The 16,572-nt window shown below is 38.5% G+C and overlaps 2 protein-coding genes across 2 annotated transcripts; both read right to left on the reverse strand.

The window, feature by feature from the left end:
- Positions 1–673: 673 nt before the first annotated feature.
- Positions 674–6,951, reverse strand: LOC132701721 (probable cytochrome P450 6a17). The gene is made up of 6 exons (XM_060669869.1): positions 6,680–6,951; positions 5,248–5,586; positions 4,095–4,415; positions 2,623–2,853; positions 2,315–2,566; positions 674–892 (listed from the first exon to the last, which is right to left on the reverse strand). Exons 1-6 carry the CDS (start codon positions 6,897–6,899, stop codon positions 726–728), a joined length of 1,530 nt encoding a protein of 509 aa, XP_060525852.1. The 5' UTR covers positions 6,900–6,951; the 3' UTR covers positions 674–725.
- Positions 6,952–7,520: 569 nt separating this feature from the next.
- On the reverse strand, positions 7,521–10,877 carry LOC132701722 (odorant receptor 30a-like). Its single transcript, XM_060669870.1, has 7 exons — positions 10,480–10,877; positions 8,760–8,999; positions 8,404–8,707; positions 8,256–8,355; positions 8,068–8,160; positions 7,699–7,854; positions 7,521–7,647 (listed from the first exon to the last, which is right to left on the reverse strand). The coding sequence occupies exons 1-7, from the start codon at positions 10,685–10,687 to the stop codon at positions 7,603–7,605; spliced, it is 1,146 nt and encodes a 381-aa protein (XP_060525853.1). The 5' UTR covers positions 10,688–10,877; the 3' UTR covers positions 7,521–7,602.
- Between the last annotated feature and the right edge of the window lie 5,695 nt (positions 10,878–16,572).

Here is a 16,572-nt window from a genome sequence, read left to right on the forward strand (position 1 = left end):
ATGTCACACAGCTCGTGCCACAATCGATTTATTGAAAGACACGTTCGGTGACCGCCTAATTTCACGTTTTCGACCTGTGAATTGGCCTCCAAGATCTTGTGATTTAACACCGCTAGACTACTTTCTGCGGGGCTATGTAAAGTCATTGGTCTATGCGAATAAGCCACAAACAGAAACGGTCAGAGGCACCGTAACAATATCAAGATATCAAATATCGACATGAACATGACAAGTTTTGTCACATCCCTGTAGCAGTCCGGTTCTTGATCCAAGAAATGATTCTCGACGTACTCTACCCAAACTGTAATAGAGGACACTACAGTTCCAGCTATTATTCGAGCTAAGCTAAACTTAAGCAGTAAATAATTCCAGACATTGTAAGAAACGTTATTAATTTCATATTTAGAATAAGAAAAAAAGATTTTCAACAAAAAAGGTAATTTATTCCCGGTTTCAATAACTCGCCCGGATTTTGCGGCAGAAGCGGCAACGCCGCGGGAAAAAAGAAACCCACCCCGTGGTAGCGCGCGCGCATCGAAAACTGAGGGTGGCGGTTAACAGATTTTTTTTCGGACGGAGGGGCTTAACCAAAATTATGCCGAGTCCCCACCCCCGCCTGCCCCGATGGCGAATTGCGCGCAACTCCTTTTCGTACACAGAAAACCCATGCCATGCATATAATTTTATTTTAATAACGACTACACGGTGCCGATAAGGTGGGAAAATCAGTCGATTTTCTCGATGTCCAACCAAACGTCCCCACGGGCGGTTATTATCATCGAACCTTTCTCCATCAGGATGGGAAGTTTTGTTTTCTCGTTGACGGCGAAGCGGTGACCTTTGAGCAAAGCTGCGAGGCCCAACTTGCTTAGAATCAACCCGAACCTCCAACCTGAAAGTTCAACGTTAACCCGAAAGCATTAAGCCATTAAGATCTCTTTTTTTCATTATTTATACGGCATATATGTCGGGTTTCTTTGGAGATTTCAATAGTATGCCGATGACACACAGACATATATTTCTTTTTCACCGTCTGACGCAGTGGAAATGATGTTGGCTTGAAATTAAATCCGCATTAATATACTTATACCAGCTGTTGAAGAAAAAAAATGGTTATAATTTTTGGTAATGAACTTACGAGTATGAAAGAAACGAAGTAGAGTAACAATTTTTTATTATTTTTCAATATAATCCCCCTTAACTTCGATACACTTATTACATCTCTTTATTAACAACTCAATCCCTTTAAACAAATAATAGTCGCTGGGGGCCATATCTGGACTGTAGGGAGGATGATCTATCTGTTGGAACCCACACCCTAAAATGGCAGCTTGTGCAACACCAGCGGTATGGGCAGGTGCATTATCGTGCAAAAGACTCACGCCTCTGGTCAGTTTTCCTCGACGTTTTACACGTATGCAGTCCCGCAATTCATGTAATGATATTGCGTAATATTTACCATTGACAGTGGTATTAGTTTCTTTAAAATCTATCATAAGAACTCCTTCAAAATCTCAAAAGATCGTGGCCATCACCTTTTTTGTTGACTGGTAGATTCTGAATTTTCTTGGAGGTGCTTCACCCTTACGACTCCATTAATTCTGTTCCGACTGGCTTTGAGTCAATGTAATTTTATGTATGGTCGCGCTTGGATGTTTCGACGTCATAAACTTCACGACTTGAATTGGTTAAATATATCGAGGTGAGATTACATTTGCGTGTTTTCTTCACAAACTAGTTAAAACTGGCTACTCCTCGTGTTTATTGGGAAAATTGAGAAATTGCATTCATTTCCTTTTAAATGGCGGTATAAAATAAAAGCTACTTCTCGTATACATCTGGCAGAGCGCTTAATAAATATCCTCAGATTAGCCAATCGCAGAATATCTCTGCGCTTTTAAATTTTATTTAGAAAGCATCTTTTAAGAAAAATTACCTAGATAATTAAACATTTGTCTCTATTTAATATTATTTTTTTATCATATATTTGCACGTATATATTTTTCTAATGTAAAATTAAGTTATATCCTCGGTTAAGATAACAAATAAGGTGACTTTCGGTGAGCTTAATATAAGGGCCGTTTTATATTATTTTTATTTTTTTTATTTATATCTTCAGTTTCAATAACTTGGCTATGTAAACTGCCAAATATTGAGGCCAAAAGAGTATCTGGAAAATTCCCGGATAACTGCAATAAACCTATGGTTGGTTTTATTATTCGTATTTCTGTCAGAACAATATAAATGGTTCAAAAAATACCGAAGAAAAATGTTTCTTGAAGCTCTTTGCAGAAACCCGCAAGCTCAGCCTTACCCGTACAAATCCTTGGGCCATCTCCAAATGGCAAGTAGGTAAAATCTGGCCTGGCGGCTTTGCGTTCTACACTAAAGTTCTCTGGATCGAACACTTCCGGATTTGGAAAGTAGTCGGGATCGAGATGGAGTCCCCAGGCGGAGATCTGAACGTACGTGCCCTTCTCGATAACCAGGTCCGACCCTGGCACTTTGTAGTCTTTGGAACAGACTCGTGTGAGCGTCGACAGAGGCGGATACTTCCTCAGCGTTTCTAAAAGGGCGACCGCCATCAAAAGCACGCCGAATGGTATACCTCCCAAAATGAACCTTGCACCACTTTCTCGGTGTAGACGAGCTCTTGGGCAGCCTCGTACGTGAACTTCCCTCCATACTTCTCCAACACCGTCCGTACCTCTTCTCTGACTTTGTCTTGGACCTCTTGGTTCCGGGCAAGCTCAAACAGACCGAAGGTCATCGTCGTGGCTGAAGGCTCGAAGCCCGCGATGAAGAACAGGAAGCATTGGGCTATGATTTCTTCCTCGGTTACGGTGTTATCACCTGCAGATCACCCATTCGGATTTCCCTCACTTGGTTAGTTTGGTTAAGGTAAGGAATTCTTAAGAGCTAATTATCGATCAACTGGTAAGGTCTTTGGTGAATTAATTTCTTTGAAAATTATGTTAGATATGGTAGTATGGTAATAGCAAAATTTTGTGGGAATATTCCAAATGAAGAATGAGTAGAATGAGACATGGCAATGATCAGGACAATGTTCCGCAGCTTTTAGCTGATTAATATAAATAATAATACATAATATTTTTCATATTACTATAAGAAACATTTATTTACCTTGTGATCAATTTTTCAAAGCATTATGGTGGATTGATTGATAACACCAATAACAATTATTATTATTATGATGTTGTTTATGAATAGCCGCCGTACATAAATGATAGGGTTATTTAACCTGTTTTTTTTTATTCCATCCAATAATCCAATGTCTTGCGCTTTGAGGAATAAATACGGGTAAACTTCAGTAGTCGAGCCATAACGAACCAGGAAAAAAAAAACTCCCGACTGGCACCGCGAAATAGCCAAAAAAAGGGGGTACGGACACTTAGTCGGGCCGCCAATCAACGCGGCGAGGCTGTCCCCCTCGTGGGGCTATCTTTAGTCGTGACCTTGCACCGGTGTTAGACGTGTGCGGTACACTCTAATGAGGCTACGCCTCTTCCAACCCCCCAGGAACGCCTTTGACGCCCAAATTTCATCAGGAGATTAGAAGTCGCGAGCGGGTCAGGTCGGCGAAACGTGGCTGTGCGGGCACGGCACAGCAAAATAAATAATTGAGCCACAGCAAGGGAAAAGCTGCGGCTGATGCAAATCTAGAGCGAAAATAGCACTGGCACATATTTAATTGCTTTGATTTGATCGTTAATGACTCACTTTTTTGTATTGCATCATAATATTGATACTAGAACATTATGAAATTTAAATAGAGGAAGTAAACAAATTCGTTAAAACCATGGTCAGACACTAAGAACCAAATAGCAATTTACTTCATATGCCCGAGTATCATTAATTTAACTTATCGATTTGGCCGAAATTTTAGCAAAATTTTTATCTAATATACCATTGTTTGTAAAAGTACTTATTTTTAATGTTTATAGTTAATAGTTAATGTAATGTTTCTGAATCATCGATCAATGGCAACAAAAAAAATTGAGGGATGTTTGTAGTCCAGCACTGGGAGAATTATTTCTGATGAGTCACGTGATACATTATCCTGGTTTACTCACCAATCTTCTCTTTCACGATGCTGCCGTCTTCGCTGAGTTCGCCGCGGTTCTTTAACTGTATGAGCAAGTGCAAGAAGTCCTTCCTGAAGACGTTGTTCTTTTCCCTGTACGCTATCGTATCTCTCACGATGTTTTGGAAAAAGCGTTCGATGTCACCTCCGCCCTGCGTTTTGTATCCGGTATAACCTAGAATCTTCCACGGAACGATCTCCTCGAGCCACGTCTTGAGCAGTCTCGGTCGAAATATTTTCCTGCCGTAGACGCGGAACTCGGCATCAGGATCCTCCATGGAATGACATTCGATGCCGAAAGCTATACTCGCTGCGATAGAAATATTCATATCGAGGCGGCAAAACGAATCATTTGAGCTGGTCGCGCCATCTCTCGGCGACTACGCCAAGACGCTACAGAAATCTACTTAAGCTTGTTTATACGGTCGATTCGGGCGAATGTTTAAAAGCTTGTTGAAACCAAATATCTTTTTACTGTTTTTAATAAGTTCTGATGGTATGAAAAGAAGGCCTGCGAATACCTGCGAATACTTTATTGTTAATGTTGCAATTTTAGTCAAAGTCCGTTTTTAAAAACACAGAAGAGGCACAAATTAAGAAAATGTGCTTGAAAAGCTATGCTATGCATTGGATATGTCAAATTGGTTCATACATTATCCATGCAGTCCAGGGTATAATATAAAATGATACAAAATTTAGGCGCTATGTTTCAGAGGTAATACCAGAAGCTTATGTCAAGGATTCTAAGAACATGTTTTTTAAAGTCAGACCGATATAGTCTCAATCTGAAACGTTATAGTGGATTGGAATCGATGGCTCTACATTTTATTTATAATTATTTTTGAAAGCAGGTATTGTCCGATGCCGAAGTTCATATACTGTGGTTAAATCTTAATCTCCTAACCCAACAATTCTCGTTATGCCATTTTAGCCGAGCCAATTTTAGGTGGCATATACTAAGTACACATTAATTATTGCTATTATATCTTTTTTCAATATTTCTTAAATTAATCATTTTGGATTTCAAAATAATTGTGAATGTGTGTGTTTAGTTCAAAAAGTGGTGAATTAAATGGACAGCCCATGGTTCTAATTTTTCCAAAACATTCATTAATTCACGGAAACTTTATGCTAGTTTTTACCAATGACGTCACTGGTGAACCGGGCTGCGATATCCTTAATGTGAACGGGCTCCCCTTTCGCCGCGCACTGTCTCCCCACTCGTTCCAAGTGGATTATTTTCTCGACGAGGGTCTCGAAGATCATCTTGATCTTGCCGACGGTAAAAACGGGGGTCATCTTGGCCCGCAGAATTTTCCACTGCGGTCCGTCCATTCTGAACAGAGTTTTGGACAGCATGTCGTTCTCGTGGTAATAGAACCCATGGCCAGTGAAATGGGGAAAGTCGTTTTGGATGATGTGTTTTATTATCAGGGGGTCTATCGGTATGTAGACCGGCTTCAAAAGACTATAGGCTCCGCCTACAGGCAAAAAGGTTTTAGACATGACTGCGAGAAAAAGTTTACGAAAGTTTCAGTCAAATAATAATAAACATTTGCCTTTTTTTACTAAAATAGTTGTATCATATAATATGGTGTTTTTGCTGCCTATTGAAGTCCGGAGGTTTCCCATGAATCCGAGCCACTTCGGACATTTCCGGGATTTTACCGCACGGATTTGGGAGCAATCGGATGTTTTCGGAGACGCTTTGAATTTTTGACGTTTTTTAATTCTGACGGTCATGTCAGTGAATGTATTCGTGTTGTTTTGTGAAAATAATCAGTGAATCTCAGAAGAAACTCTCCATTGATTTTTTTTTTGAAATGCTAATCTGTTTTTTTTTCTTTCCACTGCATAAGCTTGTCTAGAGTTTCTTTTTCTTATCGACTTGACAATTAATTATGAACAGAAGCACAGCCTACTAAGTAATATTTTATTTTTATAAAAATGTATTTACTTATCTGTTTTGGTGTCAAAATGTTGCAAAAAAAAGTTTTTGTTTTCACTATTTGAAAAAACAAGGTTATCCTGAAAAATTAAATTGTTCATTACATTAGACATTAGACAAGTATAGAATAGTTTCATTGACAATTTTTCACATGATCAGGTGACCCGGTAAATAGTATTTATGATGGTCACAGCCTCCTGGACACAATCAAAAATTTAAAAAAATAATAATAAAAAAGAGAAAAACCGTCCTATCCTGATCTGAATCCAAAAATGCAAGAAAATATATATTGTGCCATATAAAATTCGAAATTATCTATCCTACCTATCGTTTCCGCTCAAACCGGAAGTGCAACCATTGACTACATATTGTCGAAAAATTGGACGTTCAGCCTATATTGACCCTTCCAAATTTCAAAACGCTATCTCAAGCCGTTTAAAAGTTATAGAGTGTTCCCACTTTCTTGCGTCGCTCGGTATATCATTACTTATTTAAATAGCACCTTTAAGGAGAAGTTATGTTATGCAATAGTATGGATCCCAATGGCTCGGATTTATTGATGCTTTTCTTCGACAATGAAATGCCCACCGTGATGAACGAATATAATTCGCAACGTTGATTATTACCGTGCCGAATGTTCATGGATTTCAGCTGCCGATAGATTTCCCGGTAAGTTTCTGCGGTGGATAACTCTCCGGTGAACATCTTCTTCGTGTTACCGTAGAAAAAGTCCGGTTCTAGTTGGGTCAAACCCCTGCGTTTCCAGTAAGTGTAGCGCCATTTCGAAAACAAGAAGAAAACCGCCACTAGTGTTATCGTGACCGCGAAGAGAATCGCTAACGCCATTGTTTTCACGCGTTTCTAACACTTTTCCTCGGGATTGATTTGGTTCAAATTTACAGTTGCATGCATAACGCAGTGTCCGCGATAACATTTAATCGAAGCGGAGATATACCGCGTGTCCTGCGACGAGAATTGCAAATGCGGTTCGGGTCTACCACAGTGCACGCCAAGACAGTTAATTTTAATGGCAACCAATCCAGTTAAGGTTAAGCAGAGTTTAAACGGAGCATGAAACTTAACAAAATGTAACAAGCGCAACTTTTGTTGACAAATCAAAGGCCATCTGTAAATTGACATTCCAAACAATAACATATTTTTTATAATAAACAGGGTGTTCTGTTGGTTAACCTTTTCGCTTTAATTCTAAACGCGATAACCCGCAAGGGTGTCGAAAAGCGGACGCCCTGTACACAATCCATTTTGTTAAAAGGCCTTGACTTTTTTTAGTATAAACAACAAGTCAGATCAGCGGAAAAATTTATCTATGTGCTATGGCACTTTAAAAATATATTCTGCTGCCGCATTGTGCAACTTTCTAATAAGTTGCAGGACGTATTTTCAAAACAAAAGCAAACTTTCCGATTAGCTACAAAAACGGACCGGGCGACTGGTTCGTGCCGGACAAATCAATGGGAACTTGAGGTTGAAAATTGTTCTATTTCAAAATGTTTTTACGGCCAACGAAAAGCAACGCACGTTATCACGTTCATGTCTTCATTACCGAAGTGTAGGAATACCCCAGCTTCAATCTCTAAAATGAAATTGCTTCGATGTTTGGTGGTAAAAAGTGAGAAAGAAGTACCGAGAGACCAGCGTTTAAATCCATCACTCCGAGCAGACCGATCCTCAAGCAAAGGGGCTTCTGACACCTCATCATCATCGTGTACAGCAGCAACTTCGTAGATTTGCTCTGATCGTACCACCTACTTTCGTAGATAGCTTTGGCTAACTCGATGCTCTGAAACACAGGATTTTGAATAAAGTTGCTCTCATGCAAATATATCCAAAATGAGACCTAATCCTAGGATCCTAAAGGACCAAGTTGCTTGATCATGCACGATGCTATGATTTGAATATCGAGTCAGCAGGCAAGAAATAAATGCTAACCCGAATAGTCCTAACAATATCGCTAAAATCCGAAAAGTTTTCAGTAGAACTCAGTACGATTTACCTGTATCAGAATTTCGTTGGAGTTCCAGGCAAACGTGAGCAGCTGCAAGGAAATATAAGCCAGCATTGTAAAACTGAACACCAACTGGTCGCCCTGAAAAAAAAAACTATGAAGCACTAAACCAAACCTACTGATGACTGATATCTTTATCAAACCATTCCTATAACCAAGCAAAGATCAGCACCTACCGTTGTGATTTGAAAAATAACCGTAGCAAATGTCAAAGACGACACGGTATATTCCAAAAAGATGATGTTTCTCATGGCGCCGTTGAATATGGCGACGAATCTAAAACAACACACTGATGATCGAAACCCACCGGGGAGGACAACTCACTCAATGAGTTTCTGATGCTCGACGCAGAGCGCCTTCAAATCGTTCCCCTTGCATCCATCAAAGCTCCGGAAATTACGCTGAAGCAGCGTCAGTTGAAGCTTGAGAAAAACTATGACGGAGTTGACGGAGGCGCTGACCACCCCGATACACAGACAGGCCATCGAAGGTCGGATGTTTTGGTCAATTAACACGAATACGTAATGCCTGTTCCGATCGAAAGGGTACCAGAGGTTCATCGGCAAAGGTTTTTGCGTCTGGTTGAGGTTCCTGAACTGCCTAGTATATAGGTAACAATCGACGTCTCCTAAAAAGGATAGGTCACTGGTTCTCCGCGGATACTGTCCAGATTTTCTCACCGAAACCTGCTGCGCACACAGCAATCATAACGGCAGACGAAACTATCAGAGAAATGAACTTGTCGTCGTAGTTTTGGTGCCGCTGATATATCGCTTTAATCTGGCTATCCGGCTGCAATCGTATGTCGGAGTCTTGGTGCAGTACGAGCCTCATCAACCTCAACATCTGATTAGACCTCCACATTGTCATTTTGAATATCACCACCACCGTGGCGATGATTTTCCCGATGTTGTCCATAGCTGGAAAAGGGCCTGATACACTCAAAATGTAAATTCTGGGCTGTTAGTGATGATAAGAATAATAAGTACCCTTGATTCAGACAAAAATAACACTATTTATATCTAAACATGCACAGTTTATATCTATCTTTAAAAATAATGATATCCAGGTAATTTTCATGGAAAAATGTGATTACAATATATTCCGGGATATCATCCGTTCGTTTGTTGAACTCCGACTGCAATCCTGCAGACGTTTCGCCAAGATCTCACTTGGCATCTTCAATGCTCGCGCTCCGAAAACACTTCGAACACTGCTCACAGAAATTAAAACTGGAAAGAACAAGCGAATCACACAGCATCCTCCTAAGGTCAGAACTATCGTCGGTGCAATTATAATTTGATGATGGTAACACACATATTGCAAATAGGATTTTGAAAATGGATCTGGGTAACTGCGGTAAGAAAATTGATTGATATCTCCTTTCCAGTAGCGGCACGTGAATTAACTTGTAACTTGCGTAAGCTCAGAGGCAGTACAGCGAACCTTCTCACTAGAAGATCATGATGAACTCCCCTATCACGATAGGAACCCTCCCCCCTGAACATTAGATACTTCAGTGACCTTCTCTGCATACTCTCGATGGACTGAGCGTGGCAGATGTGACCATGCCACGGAGCCATAGTCAAGCTTGGACTTAACGTAACAATCAAATAACAATTTGTGTTGCACTGGAAACCATTTTAGTAACGTGAGGTACAAAAGAGAACGTCGGTAAGTGGTGATCTATCTGGTCAATTGCTTGGAGAAAGTCAGTGTATATAACGTCAGTTTGACCTTGGTTACTTTCAAGGAGTAACAGACATAAAAAATGGAAAACATAAGGGTGATACATGATTAAAACATTACTGGGAGTTATGAAATAGTTTTAATTTGAAAATTGATTTCTTAATACAATCAGGAATTTGCTTTTCAGATCCTAGATCAAATCTTACCAAAGTTGGAGATAGACTAAACAGATTACAATTATTACTTATCCGTATTTAGAAGCAGAGAGTGAGCCTTGAAAACTTCAAAAATAGCGTTTACGCCCCTATCCATAAGATCACAGTTTTCTGGCAAATTGTTGACTGGAAATGACAAAAACCGCTGAGCATCATCTGCGCTGCGTAAATTGTATACAATATGGGTCCCAACGTGGAGCCCTGCGGAACTCCAGAAAGAGGAGCTTCATGGTTGAGTACAAGGAAAACTCTAGAATAGTCTAGGAGAACTTGGCAACTGTGTCCTTTTCGGAAGCCACACTGAGTGTCGGCAAGAAGGTTTTTCCTTTCAAGATGTCCTATTAATTGATTAGATGATAAGTGGAACCAGAAAAATGTAGACCTAGGAAGACAGTCAACAGCATCTACCTACAAGTGACAAACGCGACAGAGTAAAAGAGTTGAAATAACCTCAATACTAAACTACGTGCGATATACTATTCCTCAAGTTGATTACCTGCTGTAGCGTTATTTGTTCGAAACAGTATCGGTAACTCTCCTATCAAGGACACCAAGGCCGACAAGCAGATCAGCTGAAACAGAACTGCGTAGACTTCGTAAATGCGTCTCTTCAGGGTCGACGTCTGGTAGTCCAGCAACCTCCAAATGCCCACCATCATCATCAGGCGGCGTATGTATCCAAAGTACCCTTTATCCGACGCCATCTCAATTTCTCGAGCCAGTGGCGTTTTCCAGGGCGATCATGGATACCAAAAACGGCGAAGTTTTTTTTTTATAAATTATTTTTAATTTTTGCGCTTTCCGGTTAACTTTACGGTTAACTCCGCTTTGAAGTCCTGCTTTCCTCCGCGTGATTTTTGTAAGTGTTACAGTCGCTCCGCAACTAAGCGTGGACAAAACATTTCCAATTCTTTCCCGCCGGCGTAATGACAAGGTAGCTCGAGAAAATGTGCGGTTTCGTAGTAACCATAGTTGTGTCGGGAAGCGGTCTGTAATCAAATCGTGGAGTTCGATTTCCACGAATCGTTTAATTTTTAACGAAGGATTGTGTTTCACACGCTGGCGAATGTCAAACCTCAAAGACGGACTTTTTAGGATTCGTTACTGATGCAATAATTCGATTAAATTAATAAATTCAATTAAATGTTTCATGTTGAAGTGAAGCTTAATTTATCGGTAAGATGTTAAGGAGATATTGTAGATTTTGCCCGCTTCCGGCGCCCTGATGATTACGAGGAAAAGATGATTGAAAAAAAGAATTTGTCGGCGATATATTTTCATTTGTTAAAAGGGAAAATGTCCTTGGTTCGAGCATTTTATTTTTGACTGAAAATTATTGGGCTTTTCATAATAAATTTGTGATTCTATTGACTATAAATGACTTTGTGTCCATAGACTTTCGTGGTTAGTTTTGGTTAGTTCTTGCCGAAAATACCAGGTCTTTGTTCTTAGGGCGATCGTTGGGTTGGATGATCGTTAATCTTATCTTCTAATAATTCGATACCATCATAATTCAGAAATTTCCCTTTTTATCTTACCGGGCGTGTCCTTCATCGTGAAGCATTCAAATTCAGCATTTGAATTCAAATTGAAAGAAAATCTTGAACTCCACAACAAAGTATTTCATTGTGTCAATTGTCCCATAAGTTTAAACGAAGCATTACGAAAAGTCTCTACCAAAAGGGCACGAATTCACTATAAGGTTGTGATATGCTGTAATGCTGTATTTTGTTTACAGGTTTTTAATGTTTTTACGAAAGTTTAATGTTTTGTTTTCATGTTTAAGTTTTCAAGCAAAAGACCCAGATTGACAAGCGATTTGAGACTTGGTCTATTAAATTATCAGTACTGTTCGTACACAGAAAATTGAACCTAGCTTAGAGGCATAGAATATAACAAACAAAACCCAAACAACCAAACTAAGGCGAACATTTTTTATGTTGTGGAACAGAATATAGCTGGACCAGATATTCTAGTATATCTATCAGAAGATCAAATAAATGATCTATTCCAAAATATGGAAGACAAAAATCCTGTTACAAAGACTCATAAACTACTTGAATACTTGACCTACCTGAATAAGCAAAGAATGTAAGAAAAATAAAGTAAGTATCCATTGTAGTAAAAATTATACCATACACGTCAGTCCCATCATTTGTCGTATTCTTGTTTGAATTTAAAACAAATTAAATTCCTAAATATTTACAGATTTATTTTGAATTTAATGGGCGTATTTGTATTGTATTGCATCAAAATTTTCATGCATTTCGCCCATTTTAAATGCATAACGACCTCAAATTTCTTCATATCAAGGCATCAGAGCGCGCCCAGGATGATTTTCGAATTTTTGGTTTCTCCCCAGTTCTCCAGTTCCAAAAAAGGGATCATGAAGAACTAGGCAAAAATTTAAAAATGACTGCACCTCGCTACTAACAAACATATGAAACATATGAAAAAGTATTTTGGCAACAACGCAAACTATCGGAAGGCGTGGGACGATTCTCCATTGTTTTACGGTTGACAGGTCGGTCTGGGAAGTAAAACGAGGACCTCGGGCCATTGTTTTTTCCCATTTTCGTTTTAATAACGATGCACTGGCGCTAATTGGTCATATGAATGGTTTGCAATCAGATCGGAGCCCAAATAGGCAGGGTAGACAACTGCTATCGGTGTCAAGGCTAGGTAAACTTTTTCTTATAATAGTGATTATTAGAATTTAAAATAGAAAAATAAACTATTTTTTGTAACTAAATATTTTCATATCTAACTGGTACTCAAGAGTATATATTGCTAATATAAATCATTTATTTATATCTAATATTTTATTTTATTATTATTACAATATAGTATAGCCTAATAAAAATAGTAACACCAACACTTACAATTATTAAACTGAAAGGCCAGCAAAATTTTGAGTAGATCGTTATTGGAGCCAGTCGCAGAAGTTTTCTGTTAGATTCTCTGTTTTGAGTGTTAAATTCTATTGTGCTTACCATACAAAAGCAAATATAATTTTGTTTGTTTGTAATATGTTTTGTTTGTTCGGAATTCGTGAAAATATCCTTTTAAAATCTTATTTGAACGGAAGAAAGCAACATGTTGTCTGGAATGATCGGGATTCCACTCTTACTAATGGAGTGCCTCAGGGCTCCATCCTTGGTCCACTATTGTTTATAATATACATAAATGACGTAGTATTTGCAACAAATGCTGCTTGCAGTATATTCTATGCAGATGATTGAATCGGAGAAAGATCTAACTAATTTAAATAAAAAGTCTGTCACTACACTCTCCATGATGGAGCAGTAAATTGTCTTCTCAGGTTTTTGTTATGAGACAACTGTGAGGTTCCATCTCGCAAGCGCTATCAGTATATTTTATTTTGCACTGTTTCATAGTGTCTTACCATATGAACTACTATTGTGGAGGACCGCGACGGAGGCCGAGAGAGCCTTTAGAGTGCAGAAGTCCGCGGTTCAGGTTCGCCGCCCAATATTCAAAGAATTGAAAATACTTACGTTACCATGTATGTGTTTTTTTTATAGAACTTTAAGTTGGCATTACTGTTCAAGATGGCTACCGATTTAACAGCTGTCAAGTGATTTATTCTCAGTTTGGTTTGGCAATTCATCATGAATACACTCACGCCTGAGCAACGCTTGCAAATAGTGCAATTTTATTTCGAAAATAATGGTTCTGTGCGTGCTACCTCCATTTTATCGTCGACAAAATCGTCCATCAGAGCAGTTAATTTGATTAACCATGGAACGTTTTCGCACCACGTTTACTCTTGTTGATAACTCGCATCCCCAGAGACGCCGTACGGTGCGTACAGAAGAAGCTATTGCTGCTGTAGAGCGTAGCATTGAGGAAGACCCGAATGAGTCCATCCGCCATCTAGCACAGGAATCGGATCCGTGTCCATCCACTTTATGGAAGATTTTGCGGAAGGATTTTGGTTTACGTGCTTACAAAATCCAACTCGTGCAAGAATTGAAGCCAAACGATCATCAAGTAAGGCGTAGATTCGTCGAATGGGCCCAAAACGAGATTGCCGTTGTTCCCGATTTTCATAAGCGAATTTTGTTTAGCGATGAAGCGCACTTCTGGTTGAATGGCTACGTCAACAAACAAAACTGGTGCATTTGGAGCGAAGCTAATCCTCAAGTGTATGCCGAAACACCGTTTCATCCAGAAAAACTGACTGTTTGGTGCGCTTTATGGGCTGGTGGAATCATTGGTCCGTACTTCTTCAAAAACGATGATGGCCAGAATGGTGATCGGTATAGAGCTATGATTACTAACTCCAACTCTGTCCAGGAGACGTGGTTTCAACAAGACGGTGCAACATGTCACGCAGCTCGTGCCACAATCGATTTATTGAAAGACACGTTTGGTGACCGCCTAATTTCACGTTTTGGACCCGTGAATTGGCCTCCAAGATCTTGTGATTTGACACCGCTAGACTACTTTCTGTGGGGCTATGTAAAGTATGCGGATAAGCCACAAACGCTTGACCATTTGGAAGACAACATTCGCCGTGTTATTGCCGATATGGGCCACAAATGTTGGAAAAAGTCATCGAAAATTGGACGTCCAGATTGGACTACACCCGCGCCAGCAGTGGCGGTCATATGCCAAAAATCATATTTAAAATGTAATGCCGCAAGATTTTCTTTCGGATAAATAAAATTGATGTCAATCGAATAATCCATCGTTCTTTTATCACAACCCTAAGTTCTATACATCGAACAAAAAACATCCCTTATAATACGAACCTGAAATATAACTGCAAGAATCTGAAATGTCAATATTTTGTGTTACAGTGCCCAAAAAATTTGTTTTTCAAAATGTCTCCTATATTTTGATATCAAACCTTATCTTTTGGAAATATAAACCTTGTGTTTTGAATCATCAGCTGCTTTAGAGCTTAATACGCACCGAGGAGTTCTTTTTGAAAGATTTATCAGTTAATACTTATAAAAATGTCCTAATTGCTTACGATTCGCGTGACGATAAAGTTCATATACTTAATTGGCAACAATTTATGTATTTTCACTGGGCAATTTGCCGCTTTCAAATGAAAGTAAGTCGCAATAAGCGGTCGGATCAAATTCGGTTGTAGAGTTTCTGCCGTTAAACGGACACGCCTTGTAATATTTTTACAAAAATGTCGCGAAAAATTCGTCAATTTCAAAATTTAAAAGTGTACCAAAGCTACGACGTTATTTATCACTTCCGACAGAGCGCTACCGTCGTCACCGTCGAAATTTAAATTCCATGCAGCTCAATATTCTGAATAATATCCGTTTAAGAAACACGCAACCTTGCAGATTCACATTACCATTTTCACAATGTAGATCTCTAGAAAAAAATTGCAACAGCGATACCGTGAACGTTTAGTTCATCATTATAAGGGGACCCATACACGGTAGTAGTAGGTAGTAGTACTAATGCCGCTTTCATACCTTGAAAAAACATTTTACTGAAATATAAATAATTAACAATAATAATAATAATAGTAATAATAATAATAATAATAATAATAATACTTACCTGATTGACTTCTCCATCCCACTCGCCACAAACCTACAAAAAAAGCACGACGAGAAAATTAGTAAGTACTTACCTCTTGCCAATGAAATAAAAGAGACGTGGAACCAAGAAAGAGCCATTATAGTACCAATTATTATAGGCGCAACCGAAGAAATACCACATACATTGATCGAAAACCTAAAAAAGCTCAACATTAGAGAACAGATATGCCACCAACTACAAAAAATAACTCTCATTGTCAGACGCGTACTTAAATAACCTAAAACTTACCCACCTGTCTTCTTGCAGCCAATGCCGAAACAGGGAAGGAGCCACATCCAGCGATGACTGAGGAATCCATTAAATAATAATAATAATAATAATAGTAATAATAATAATAATAATAATAATAATAATAATAATAATGATGATGATGATGATGATGATGATGATGATGATGATGATAATGATAATAATAATATTGATTATTTAATAATAATTATAAAATAATGTTTATTAATGGAACAGCTAGTTGTACATAGTTGTACAATAACATATAGATATATCAGTAAAATTAGTATAAAAAATTGTATATTATATATATTCGTATATTATAAATATTCAGAATAATATAAGATAATATAAAAAGATAAGATGGTTGGTTTCCATTAAAAAAAGACTTTCGAATGTTTTGTCCAATTTTTTTTATTGTAATTTTCAATATGTTATATTATTTCAAATAATTATCTAAAATTACTATATAAACTCGTTACATAGACTAGAGAGAAAATACGAAATTAAGCTTTAGCTCAAATTTTTAAATTCGTGCAAATGTTTCGATTTCCAAATGGAAAATACTTTTTTTCAGTTCAAGAATTGATAGTTTTTTTTTTGTATTCAGATGTTAAATAATATTTTAATTTTCAGATGGCAGACGTGTTACTCGGCGGATAAGCCTGTCAGCGTAGCGGCCGCTTATTCTCTTCGAGCGAGACCACCACGGGCGGCGTACGTGGTGGAAGAGGAACACCACTTTCAAAGCTGACCAGGAGGT

The sequence above is a fragment of the Cylas formicarius genome, unplaced genomic scaffold, assembly GCF_029955315.1.
Source record: "Cylas formicarius isolate icCylForm1 unplaced genomic scaffold, icCylForm1.1 PGA_scaffold_5__7_contigs__length_24384050, whole genome shotgun sequence".
NCBI classification, from domain to species: Eukaryota; Metazoa; Arthropoda; class Insecta; order Coleoptera; family Brentidae; genus Cylas; species Cylas formicarius.